The sequence below is a fragment of the Ascaphus truei genome, chromosome 5 (assembly GCF_040206685.1).
Source record: "Ascaphus truei isolate aAscTru1 chromosome 5, aAscTru1.hap1, whole genome shotgun sequence".
NCBI classification, from domain to species: domain Eukaryota; kingdom Metazoa; phylum Chordata; class Amphibia; order Anura; family Ascaphidae; genus Ascaphus; species Ascaphus truei.
The window spans coordinates 128,308,423-128,322,617 of NC_134487.1; the positions used below are offsets into that span (position 1 = coordinate 128,308,423).

The 14,195-nt window shown below is 39.9% G+C and overlaps 1 protein-coding gene across 9 annotated transcripts in view; it reads left to right on the forward strand.

Annotated features, from left to right (window-relative positions):
- The window catches only part of CCDC87 (coiled-coil domain containing 87), a 54,091-nt gene that overhangs the window by 10,907 nt on the left and 28,989 nt on the right, over positions 1 to 14,195 (forward strand). For all 9 annotated transcript variants that reach the window (XM_075600697.1, XM_075600698.1, XM_075600705.1 and 6 more), the window contains 5 exons: positions 1,722 to 1,968; positions 7,077 to 7,167; positions 10,184 to 10,275; positions 11,487 to 11,638; positions 13,819 to 13,957. In XM_075600697.1, coding sequence (XP_075456812.1) covers positions 1,722 to 1,968; positions 7,077 to 7,167; positions 10,184 to 10,275; positions 11,487 to 11,638; positions 13,819 to 13,957 — 721 coding nt within the window. The remainder of the gene's footprint in view (positions 1 to 1,721; positions 1,969 to 7,076; positions 7,168 to 10,183; positions 10,276 to 11,486; positions 11,639 to 13,818; positions 13,958 to 14,195) is intronic.

Here is a 14,195-nt window from a genome sequence, read left to right on the forward strand (position 1 = left end):
TATCTGGATGACCTTACCAACTGCCCATGGCACAGAATCGATTTAATTCCCGACCCTGATTCTGCGCTCGACTATTTCCAATCCGAGTTCTTAAAACTCTGCGATACCCATTCTCCACTACGTAAAATAAGGGTACGGGGGGCCCACCTTCCATGGGTTACAACTGACCTTATTGCACTCTACCAGCTCAGGGATACCTTGTGGAAAAGCTACAAAGTACCTGGCACTACCAAGGATCTCAATCACTACAGATGCCTGCGGAACATGTGCACAAGGCAAACAAGGCATGCAAAAGCACAATATTACTATGACAATCTCCTCCAGAATACATCAAACCCAGCTAACTTCTGGAAGGTTATCAACAATATATTCCAGCCTTCTAACCATCCATTATACGATGGAGGTTTTTTGTCGCCTTTTTCACCGACCACAACATATCTGTATGTCTCAATGTATCTGGCGGTAAAAGATGCACTCGCATGACTCTTTAAGATCCGCCTCAGGTGTGCATCTGTCACACACCAGGTGTGCGTAGCAGTAAACTGATCTCTCAAATGGAGGGGGGGTTGGGGGGAATTGGCATTCCAGAGGACTTGATGGAAAAATATTCAAAATATATTTATTGAAACATAATCAATGTTTCGGTCATACACTTAGATCTTTGCCAAAGGTCTAAGTGGATGTCCGAAACGTCGATTTATGTTTCAATAAATCTATTTTGAATATTTTCCCATCAACTCCTCTGGAGTGCCGATATTTTCCCCCTGCATTTGGGAGATCTGTTTAGTGAGCTCATCGGTGACCTCATAATGCACATAGCCTGGTGGCAGATACTATATGGAGAATTGGCTATAAAGTTTGGACAGAAAGCAGACAAAGAAAAAGTGTCAGTTGACATGTTAGGAGAAAGCAAGAGCTATAACTATTATTGTTAACAGTCATTAAATTGATTGCCCATTAACAATGACTGGTTATCACACCTTTAGTAAATATATTTCCTAGAATGTAGTGGGAATCACATGGCTAAAGTGTGATCATGTTACGGAGTCAGAAATTCAATTATTGTGATAAACAGCCTGGTACAAGCTATGCAAGAAGAGTCTGTGATGGCCCAATATGTTGTCCATGTTAACCAGGCTGTTTGTCACAATTCCTACTCCACCGTTGTTTCATATACAGTAAATACTGAGTGCTTCTTTAAAGCTGCATGGTTTTTTTTTTATATGTGGAAATAAAGTTCCCTCACTGAGAATGAACAAGGTGCACTGCATTCTGACTATCTCTATACAATTCAACATTCTACAGTCCTCATGAAAAATTTGTCCCGTTTGTGACATCTTGTAATGGACTGGACAAGAGAGTTCTTGATAGATGTAATAGAGTACACAGAGCTTTTGAAATCTCACAGGTCTCTGCATGATTTCTCTCACTAATTTCTCCTGACAGAAATGATTGGTTATTCTTCTATTGAGCGGACACTGTACTCTTAGACCAGACATGTTTGCATTCGCTTTGCTTTCTCAGACATAACCCACAGCGGAGCTTGTCTATTGTTTCTGTGTGTTGAAGGAAACTAGAGACCATTAGAAAACGCAGTGCGGATCATCAGCTGTTAATATTAGGAGTGTTTATTTTCATTTGGGACCCGTGCTTAGTAACTGCATTTCTACAATATCTCTACACCACTCCTGCAATGTCTAATGAATGCATTTATTTTTCAGCTTCAATTTATTTTCAGTCGGGCATCATTTAATCGCTGAGATAAAAAAAGTGAAACACAAAGAATTAGTGGACAGAGATCCTGACGAAATATCCGAGGACAGGAGCTTGTGGCTTTCTGAACATGCGGATAAGAAATGTACAGATCTTAAAAACTCAAAATCCTATTTCACTATGGCACATTTTATTAAACTGGGCAGACCAAAAGCTGCCGTTCGTAAACTCCAAAGAGATGCCGACCTCAAGCAGGTAAATGTAGGAATCATTTACTAAAACACCTATGTGAAGTAGTCAATTCAAAAGATATGTTTTATTGATGCAACCTTAACCTGCTACCTACAGCGATTTGACTTTTTCTTTTGTCAGAAATACCAGATTCAGTGAGGTGTAAAAATATAGTTACTGTTTGCAATCATACAGGTGCAAATGGATCAAATCTGCACCATATGTATCAAAGAAAAAAGCCCTGTTGGAATCAAAATGATTTTTTCTCTGATACATCGGGGGTCATTATTTTACCCCTGAGTTGTACCGCTTTTGCCTTGATACAAAGGGCCTATGTATCAAGTGACGCATGATAATTATTTGGTGTAGGTATTATGCAGAAATGTTTCTTTTTGAACTGAGTCTATCCAAATATTTGTCAAGTACATGTGGCGTGTCATTCTATAATGAGCAATAGTGTTTGGCGCTAATTGCACTATACTGAAGTTGCTACGCCTGTCGCACAAGTGGATATTGATTGAATATATTATTATTGGTGCGCCAGAATATCACTCATAAATGCATCAATTTTGTACCCCAACTTTTTTACAACTAAACTCAATTACATTTTATTTATCACGGCAAATAATAAAAAGTGTGCGTTTTTTGTGTGAAACATTCCGAAAATATCGCACATTCGACATGGAAACAGAAGTAATCAATATAAAAATGACAGAAATATTGCCAGATCTGTTTTAAGACAGTTGTCACGTTAAGATGTAGATTCACGTGACCGGTATAATAATTGGACAATGTATACAGGCATACCCCGGTTTAAGGACACTCACTTTACGTACACTCGTGAGTAAGGACATGTCGCCCAATAGGCAAACAGCAGCTCACGCATGCGCCTGTCAGCACGTCCTGAACAGCAATACCGGCTCCCTACCTGTACCGAAGCTGTGCGCAAGCGGGGAGACTATAGAGCCTGTTACAAATGCGTTATTTACATCAGTTATGCACGTATATGACAATGGCAGTACAGTACATGCATCGATAAGTGGAAAGAAGGTAGTGTTTCACTTTAAGTACATTTTCACTTTACATACATGCTCCGGTACCATTGCGTACATTAATGCGGGGTATGCCTGTATGTGTAGGTATATTTGTTTAATAAAATATATCTCTATATGAAATATTTGATGGAGAGTAGGTGCATTCATCTGTATATATCAAGAAAGCAATTTCTGAATCTAACCATATGTACGTATCAAGCATGATAATGCACAGCGTCAGATGAAATGTTACCATTTCTCTTGTGTGGCACACGTTACAACACCTTTTCAAGGTATAAAGACACATTTTGAAAGGGAAATTACCATTTTTTGCCCAACAATTTAAGATGCAAAAATAAATGTAAAGCATTCTGTTGATACACGTGCCCAACGGACCCAACGGACCCAACAGGGATCGAAGGCCTAGTAGCCGAATTGTCTTGTATAACTGCAGATTTGTTGTAGCTTGTGATACCTTTCAAAGGATCAATGTGAGAGTTCTTGACATTTTGAAAGCTCTGTACACCCAAATATAATTAATGTAGAGCTGTCATGTTTATCCCGTGGGCCCCAAACGGTATCGCAATTTAGAACCAATCAACCATATATAATATTGCTCTGCTTATCTGAATGGCAGAATATGTAAGGGTACTTTGGCTTCCTTTTGTGTTCCTAAACACTTTTTTTGCACATTTTCTGCGTCTTAAATGATTAGTCTCTCCTATGGCCAAAGTGAGACAATGATAGTGGCATGTTTTAACCGGTTAAGTATAGGTGATTGACATATTGTTGTGAGATAAAGTGAAAAAACAATAATTAGCAGATACAATTAAATGGAGCCGAAGAGAAATATAAACCTAATCCATTTTCATGCAGGAAGCAAGTGAGTGAACTTGTTACTTTACTTTAAGGGTGATAACATGGTTGTAAACTGGTTCTATATTACATTGATAAGTTGTTTACCACAATGTGTTGTCCCTGTGTGATGAGTGCTCCCTTAATGCAATTATTTCAAACACTAAAATGATAGCGGAATGCAAATCGGAAACACAAGTTGATTTCAAAGCCACATTGATTTAATGTGCTTTCAAGAGCAGGTGCTGAGTTGGAAAAACTGTTGAGCTTTTTATTTTATCATTTCAATGAGATACAACAATTTATTGAGGTTAGTAATTAATTGGATATTTGTGTTGGGGATCTGTTGATGTACAGATGTAGCCGTTATTGCAACCCATGGTGCTCTGCATCAGGACATACCCAGCGCCCCAGCGGGAGAAATGACGAGTGTTTTTAAAGCTGCAGTTCAGTCTCCCGTTTTTTTTAATTTTTTTTTTTTAACTTCAATAGTTTCATGTGGGCAATCTCTACTTACCTAAAAAACTGCATAGCTGCCGGTCAATTCGTTCTCCGTCTATTGATCGGCAAAGTTTGGCGACATCTTTAAATATGGGGAGTGTAAATCGTTGCTATAGGAACAAGCATGCTTGTTAAAATAGAATACAAGAAAATTGGTCTTTCAAAGTTATTTTTTTTTAAAACAGAAAATGCTAAAAGTATTTTTTCTTACTACAGAACTGATTTATTAAAAAAAAACACACATGCGGGATATTGCTTGAACTGCAGCTTTAATCAGCCGCATGCGGGAAGGAAGCGGGGCTATCGTGTTATTTCACCAGCAGGGGCGAGCCACTGGTTGTAATAACGGTTAGATCTGTAAACCGTTACTTATAAGGAGAAAGCAAAATAATTACAACATGAATGCAATAAGAACCACTCCTTCAGTACAAAGTAATACTGGCTCCAAAACTCATGAAGTCTAAAGAGGTTAAAGTTAAGTAAATAAAAAAAGGACAAACAAAATGGAAGACCAATTTTTTAAAAAGGACAAGGAAAACCAATGCCACCGTCTCTTATTGTCAAATGACTAACCCATTAAATGACCGTAGCCATTTTACTATGCTTGCCACTCGTTTTACAGCTTGAACCATTATATGAATGAGGCACAGGTTTACCAAACAGAACAACAGGTTCTGCGTTCACTACTGCCAATGAGGTGATTTAGTAACTTCTCAATAATGGTTTATTCAATTTGGTTCTGTTGTAAATTTAGACATTTGCCATTTGCCATTTATATTATTTAGTCTTACCAATACCTGTTAGCTGTATTTTTCAGCGTAAAATACTTCCGTTTGTTACTAAACTGTTCCAGTATTTACAGAAATGGTTAAAATGCCACTATTGAGCCCTATCTGATAGCTACTTTATTTTCATACATGAACACTGCAACATTTGACAGCAGCCCGTAAAGAAAGCATAATGTGTTGTATGTTCCATAATATTGGTTGACGTTGCTAGGAGTTAGATATTTTTTCCTAAACTATGACTCGTGTAAAAATGGCAAAGATTGTTGTATGTGGCTGGGTGCTTTCACTCTTTGTAAAACTCCCGTATATGCCCCCCCCCCCCCCACACACACTGCATTTTTAAGGGCGACAAAACGTAGGAGTTCTATAGCCAATCAGCACGGAGGAAAAAACAACCACTGATAAATTCAAAATATGTTGTATTGATAAAAAAAGAATAATAACCAAATCAAAAAAAACTAATACAAAGTGTAAGCATGCAAAAAAAATGTCGTCAATGTAAAGTATCCCAAGCAATACAAATGATAATGGTGCAAAACTCCTATCCACTGACCCATAACCCCATAGAGTTCTACTCAAAAGGCCTGACAGACAGGCACAAGGAGATGCAATGTTACCACTGCTGGGCGGCTGCCATTATTTCTGTGCTTTTGTTTTGCTACAGAGTGCCTATTTTCCCATTTACTATTCAGCAGTACTATTTTTAAGGAGTGCTACAATACAGGATATCTATACTGCCTTCCATCATTTTTTATTCGCCTTGTGCCATGCTGTATTTATTTGTTCCTCATACTTGCTGAGGATTGGAGTACAGACATCTTGTTCCTCACAGGATATGTTACACTTATTCAGTGCAAAACATGCTAAATTGCATTAGCTTGTAATTTTTTTAAAATAATAATATGATCTAAAATAACACATAACACTGTTGAGATGAGGCAAATGAGAGCCTTTAGGGCACACGTTTTACAAACCACAAAACAGGTTTAGAGGTCACGTGTGTAGAAAGCAGGAATGGCCAACTCCAGTTCTCAAGGGACACCAACAGGTCAGGTTTTTAGTATATCCCTGCTTCAGCACAGGTGGCTCAGTCAATGACAGCCACCTGTGCTGAAGCAGGGATATTCTTAAAACCTGACTTGTTGGTGGCCCTTGAAGCTGCAGTTCAGTCAATATCCTGCATGTGTGGGTTTTTTAATAAATCAGTTCTGTAGTAAGAAAAAATACTTTTAGCATTTTCTGTTTTTAAAAAAACAACTTTGAAAGACCAATTTTCTTGTATTCTATTTTAACAAGCATGTACTAAGGCACTGCCCCTTCATGTCCTGTCACAAGCCCTGGCACACCCCTTTGTCAGCCCTGCCCTCCCTCTAGCACATGTCAGTGCAGGAGTGCTCATGAATATTCATGAGCTTCCACTGAGGGACAGAAGCAGAAGATAAACCTATGCCAGCTCTAGTTATGTCACCAAATTTTGCCTATCAATACATGGAGAACGAATTGACCTGCAGCTATACAGTTCTTTAGGTAATTAGAGATTGCACACATGAAACTATTGAAATAAAAAAATTAATTTAGAAAAAAAAAAAAGACTGAACTGCAGCTTTGAGGACTGGAGTTGGCCATCCCTGGTATAAAGGGAGTACAGCAAGGTAAGGAGGCTCGGTAAGATATTGGTTTACTGGCACATAAGCGTTAGCTGCAACCTGTAACCTGTATTGTCAGTGACCATTGCTACTTTGCATTTAATGAGACAAGTTAAATATTATTAGCCTTACATATTTGGCTCATATATAACTTTAGTGAGTAAATAGAGTGGGAGAGCACGTTTTGTATGTTTGTATTTTTATTTGGATACAAAATCCATTCGCTTGAAAAAAACAGGAAGTAAATACATGCTCATAAATGTAAAAAATACTCTGTTGCTAAAACTGCTATTTTGTGATATTTGTAGCTTGAAAACATACAGCCATTGGATTTAAAGAAAGTGTATATGTTGATTCCTGAACAAGAAGACAATAGCAGTTTTTTAAACAAAATGCATTGTGAGTAAACCCAAGTACAGTATATATATTTGTTTCTGTTTTTTTTTTTGTTTGTTTGTTTTTTTACAAGCAATTTCCTTTTCAAAACCTTGGTATTACTGATGTGGATCACCGTTATCTCTTTTTGGTAACGTTTTCCTCTGCAGATGCTTCAACTTTCCTAACAACGTTTGCCATTCATACACATTGTTGCTGCGTTTAAATGGTTATTGAGTCCATAGCATGGGGCTCTTCAACTAGTTCTCCATAGGGCCCAGATCAGGAAATGTTTAGGCATAGAAGGGCTGTAAACTTGTTGGCATTTTAGATACATTTAAATAAAAAAATCAATATTTAAAAATTCTGCAAGCATTTTAACTTCTGTACCATATAGATTTACATTCGCTAAACTTATAAGTGATATTCATGCACAAAAAATCACATAGCTGCCTAGTATGCTACTATTAGGAGTAGAGAGTCCAAAGGCCACATCAAGGGCCCGTTGCAGGTGCCAGTTGAAGAGCCCTGCTGTAGTATCTGGAGTAGACATTGCATGATAACATATACTCTTGAGTACAGATTATAGATCATCACACGCAGGCAGGTTTGCTCAAGAAGGCTCTGATTAAATATAGGTCATTACTGTACCCCAAGAATCCACGCATCATATTAGCACATATCCATCAGGAGCATTCGCAGCAGGCTACTGTACACATCCTTTTCAAAATATAGGCTCAAAATGTTATATAAAAAATTAAATTGTGCACTAGTGGAGCTATACATAATTAAATATACATCCAACACAGTCGCCCTCTTTAGGAATCAGTGGGGATTGGGCAGTCATCATTGGTTTGCAAAGTCACGCTGGAAGGCTGTACAGATGCTTTTTCTGGGACAGTACTGTACAAGCCCGTGTCCTCTTCCCTTTTTGCTTCTTTACCTAATGTGGTAGCAAAAAAAAATAAAAATAGGCCTGTGCTACTCCAGAAAAAAGCAAAAGCCAGAAGAATTAGTAATAAATACGCATCAGCCTTCCAGTATTGTAGATAATATCATCAATCGATGACAGCGGCTTCCTAACTTCTGAGAAGAAAAGACAAATATCTCGATGAATTAATACAGTAGTACCTTTCTTTTTGGACAGTGTGCAAATGCATTTTTTTAAACCATTTTCAATTTTTCCTCATACCCTTTCTTAATCATTTTTCTTCTTTATTATTATTGTCTTAATTTGTACAATCTTTCAATTTGTACATCTTTAATGTACCAACATTTTCCTAGCGCTAGTGTGTGTAACGGTGCTGTGAAAACAACAATAAAATAACCACATTGATACTCTTGTACAATAGGTAAGGAGGGCCCTGCTCCCAAGAGCTTACAATCTAAAAGTGGTGCTAAGATGCAGGTACCTTATGGATACGCACTGCTTAATAAATATGGCCCTCGTTGTTTTAAATATTTAGATTCTTAAGTATTTCTTTTTTTTTACAATTGTGTAGGAGTGCAGGATACAGGATTAACATCTACATTCGTAAATAACAAGAAAAATGTGTTCCCATTCACAATATTAAAGTAGTCACATCAGTGCTTCTAATTCATAAGTGGCTTTAAGTAAAAACAAACAAAAAGTGAGAATAATACACAGTCGTATATTGCAGCTCCATTGCAGAACACAGACTGTGTGTTCAGTCTTCTTAGATCGGTGCAGATTTCTTTAGGTCGGTGGAGCGCAGGAATTGTACCATGTGGTCAAAAATATACTCGCATTTGTTGAATGTGTAGTTATGTGTTGAGTATTTTCTCACTCTTCACTCACTCTCCTAACTTGCATGATGGTCTCCCAGCTCTCGGATAGAAAGAACAGGACATAGTGGTGTATGTCAAAGAATATAAATTTAAAAGACAGTATCGTGTGGCAATCCCACTCACGTTTGGTAGATATAAATCAATCATGTAGTGGGAGTTTGCACGGTAGAAATCACAGCAACAGATGATCCAGCTCAGATCTCAGTACTCGATCACCTGGTCTTCTCCGGTGTCTTGTCACCCCCGGTCAGGATATTGCAGCTCCGTACAGTCATGTTTCTTCTGTACACCGGGGCTTGAGGTAAACTTCCGGGATTCTAATCCTCTCCAGCGTCTTATGTCATTTACGGTCGATGTATTGGACTCTGTACCACGTCTCTCCCATACACAGTGGCTCAGAACGAACTCAGACTCCTCAGGAGTCCATGATTCACTGACTGCTGAAGAAGCCAGAATTAGCGAAATGCCAATTTGTTGTGAGCCACTGTGTGCAGGAGGGATGGAGATATCGCAGTACAGAGTCCAGCACGTCGATCGGAAGTGGCGCAAGACGCCGGAGAGGACCGGGTGATTAGAGTCCCAAAAGTTTACCACAAGCCCTCGGTGTATAGAAGAAACATCACTGTATGGAGCTGAAATATCCTGACCGGGGGTGACACAAGACATTGGAGAAGACCAGGTGATCAGAGTCCTGAGATCTGAGCTGGATCATCTGTTGCTGTGATTTCTACCGTGCAAACTCCCACTACATGATTGTTTTATATCTACCAAATGTGAGTGGGATTGACACATGATACTGTCTGTTTAATATATAATCTTTGATATACTACACTGGCCTGTTCTTTTGTGTCCGTGAGCTGGGAGACCATCATGCAAGTGGCGATCTAAGACTGAGAAAATTCTCAGCAGATAACTCTACGTATTAAACAAATGCGAGTTTACTTTTGACCCCATTGTACAATTCCTGCACTTCACCGACCTAAGAAAATCCATACCTAAAATGTACATTCATCATTTTGTGTCCACAATTATTTTTCTTAGAAGTTATTTTTTCAAGAATTAGCGTTCATTAAGAAGATAATTCCATACACGTACTTTGCATCTATATTAATAATGTCATTTTGTTTATCATTTCTATTTTGTAAAGATAATAAAGTCTATGGAATCAGATGAGTAGATAAGTCACTATTTAACAGGTGAAAATATGACCAATCATATTGTTTCCTCCTAGGTGAAGCAGTAACAACACCTTGTCCGGACTTACATTCAGAAGACCAAAAAACTAAAGAGAACAACATATATGGCCGGGTCACATTTTTGAAGGTGTGTAGACACTTCTGTGTTTTTGCACTCAGAAACAGATAAGCCAAGTTAGAAGTTCTATTCTTTCCATTTAGAATATTACTATCTTATAAAAAAAAAGCTCCTCTGTGAGATATAGCTCATAGGTTAATGCACATAGCCTGGTGGCAGATATGGCGTGGCAGATAGCTATAAAGTTTAGACAGAAAGCACACAAAGAAAGAGTGTCAGTTGACGTGTGGTGAAAGCAAAAATGCTGGAGGACAGAGCAGCGGAAATAATTGATTACATCATAAAGTATTAAATTAAAGATGCAGTGGAGAGGAGTGGGGGAAGATAGAGAGAGAAAGTAGGGGAGAGAGGAGGGAGGAGAAAGAGAAAATTCAACCCCGTCATTTTGCATTGGGCAGGGTTGATGCACGAAGCGCGCATGGGCTGAGCCCTAATATGGTATATTAACTTAACTTTCAATAAAACGCCCAGGCTGATATTTACTAAGCATGCTACTTCATAATTTCAATAATTTTTAGTTACTGTGAGAAGGGGAGAAATAGAGGAGTGAGAGAGAGGGGGGGACTCGCAGGGTTGCGAAAGTGGGGGAGCAGATCTCCCACCCCCTTCAACAGTTAGGGCCCGCTCAAAAACCCGGGGTCCAGGTGGACACTATTCCAGGGCCTAGGGAAAGCCATTGGTGGCCCTGCTGTCATCCATGCTTCTGAACATTTTGGGGGCATTTACATTGGAAGAGTCAGTCTGAGGATTTGCATCCGACTCTCTTAGCTTTCACCTCTCATTGGCCCTTACTCAGTGTACTGCAAGCCACTTCTCTGTGTTGTAGAAAGGTTTAATCCCATCTGAATATTTCTCCAGAATATGGAAGATGGCTTTGCAGCATATTGAGTGTGACCTAGCTAAGGGGTAGATTGGGACTCTATCTATGGGACAAAGATCATCTTCTCTCATTGTTTTTTTTATAGTTGGTGCTCATAGTCACTATCTATGTTTATTCCTCTATCTTGTATATAAAAATGGTAAAACTGAAGCACTACATTTTGAGTAACATAAATAGAACTAGTAATTGATGAATAATGATTAAGAAGACTATGAAGTCACTGTTTTTCAAAGAATGATACAAATCACACACTGACCAGCCAGGAGATATCTTAATAATAATAATAATAAACAATCGACATTTACTTGTCTTACTATAAAAAATCTTTCTTTTATTGTAGACATGGTGCTCATGTCCTAATTTGAGAGAGGGTGAACGGTTGGCTGATGAATTGGGTATTACATCAAAGCCATACGCTTCTGAATGCCCAGAGATTTGCAGTACTGTGGAAACAGTTGTTGATGGGGATTTTATATCGGATGATCTGAAAAGGTATGTTAACAATCGATGTATTTCTTAATCAGTATTTTTGCATCTGTACTTTATACATTTTGCAAATACACGCTCTGTATACGCAGTTGAATGCAAAGATTTGAGTGCACCAATGTATTTCCACGGCAATGTTTTTGGTGAAGTGTTTAGAACATAGTGCCATAAACTCAATGAAAGAGGGGCACTCTTTTTGTATTGTAACTACTTCTTGCATTTTCCAGGTCTTAAGGAGTGTATAATATGTTTTTATTACCCATTCATCAAATGTTCATTGCGTGATTTCTAAGTAAAAAATGTAAAATTAATATATACACCCGAAGTGCTGCATATTTTAGCACTATTTCGTATCAAACACCGGGAAACACTCGGCCTTAAAGATGTAGCGCCCACTACACTAAAAACGTGTTTTCTTTACCCTTTTGAAAGGCTATAATTTCACATTCTTGTGAATGACACCTCCTAAACCTCTTTTTACATATCCATGTGGGAGAACAGACGGCCAACTGAAAATCCCTGCAGCATATCCATGTGGCAGAACAGAATTAGACAAAGCATCCAGTCCCTATTCCAGTTTGCTGTCCCTGCCTACAGTATACCTGGGAATAAGAAGCAATAAACATTTTTTTTGCCCATTGTTTCACAATGTGTTTAGCTTAAAGTTGATCTTTGGAGGGATTTCACATCCAAAGCACATTGCACAACTAAGGTCTGTAATATAGTGCGCTACCGTGCGCGTGTCAATGATAATTGACTGTCGGAGGCTGACGTTGATAGTGAAGACGCGCGCGCAGCCGTGAGCGGTGGCGCGGAAGATCAGAGCTAATACAGGAAATTTTGTATTTTCGCGCTGCTGCCGCGTCACATGACTCCACGAGCTAATCACAGCACGGCCTAATGCTGTGACATCAGAGCCACGCCCCCTAGCTGCACGCATCACCGCTGGCAACATACAAACGAAACGTGCGTGCCACGTGCTCGCACAGCACGCGTACGCACGCTCTACCAAGCTAAGGGCTTGGCGAGACAAGAGTTTGGGCTGTAATATAGTGCGTGCGCATGCATCAATTATAATTGGCTGTGTTAGCCAGATGTTTGTATACTTGGGATGTGCGTGCGCACAGCCGTGAGCAGTGGCGCAGCAGACCAGAGAAAATACAAGAGAGTTGTATATTTGCCTTGGAGCCACGTGACGCTATGAAGCAATGACAGCTCGGCCTAGTGCTGTGATGTCATAGCCACAGCCCCTAGCCGTGCGCATCACTGCTTACCCTGTACAAACGAAACGCGCAATGCCGTGCGCGCACATGCACCAGCGCGCACTATATTACAAGCCTTACTCTTTGGAGCGGCGAGCAGGGTCACATGACCTTGCTCTGACCAATGGGGAGAGAGAGGCAGAATAGGCAGTGGAGAGAGGTGGAAGGGGGTGAGGGGGGACCGGACAGAGGTGGAAGGGGGGGGACCGGAGAGAGGTTTTTTATTTTTCTTTGAATAATTTGTATTTATTTTATTTTTCTTGCACAATTAATTGCCATTTTTGGAAGGGGGGAAGGAGAGAATGGAAACACACACAGCCCTGATCCAGCCAATGGCACGCCCCCTCCCTTCATAGCCACGCCCCCCTCTCCTGCTCTAAAAATGCTGCAGAACGCTCATGCTTGAAGAGTTGGTGACGTCACCACTCAAGCATGAGCGCGGTCAGCGACCAGCGGGGACTCAGCCTAAGGCTGGGGCCATGGTGCTTGCAGACCGTGCGTTGACCGATCAGATTGCCCTAAGGCAGTGATCGCGTCCATGCGGCGTGCGCGTGGATACGGGAGGGAGGGGGAGGGGGCTCGCGTTGCTCAAGAAATCAGTTGAAACTGATTTCTTGGCGCGAGAGGCCAGTCGCGTGAGCGATTCGCCCAATGAGGGCGGACCAGCTCCGTGACACCCCTAGGCACGCCCTCCACGGCCCATCCATCATGGCCAGGGAAAGCACGCGGGTCACTTCCCAGCCTCCATGCGGGCAGAGGCACCATGGCCCCAGCCTAAATCTACCCCAGTTCAAGATTTTTTTTTTTTCCTCACCACTGGGTGTCCCCATGTGGGAAATAGAGTAAAAGTGATCACCTATTGAACTGTATTTTTTAATAATAGTACATGTTTAACTAAAATGGTGTGCTGCTGATGTTTTAAAGGTTGATGCAAGATTCCACTTTGCAGCGTTTACAAGGAAACAATCTGAGTTCAGATGAAGAGATTCCTCCGTTAATAACCGCACTAACCCACGGGAGAGTAAACGCAGCCAAACTGCAGAAACTGGAATCGTTGCTGCAGGTAATGCACATCTGTCTCATGTATGTGTTATATCAATCCAATAACTATGCCATTGACATTTATTTTTTTGTTAATCTTTAAATTATTTAAAAACTTTTGTTAACTTTTTTTTTTTTTTTTTTTCAACACAGTTTATCTTTTTTGGAATCCTAATATTTTTATAACGCAAGTTATTTGGTTTGACCGTCCTCGGCATGGCAGACTTTTGTAATACACAGATATTGTGCTCTTACATATT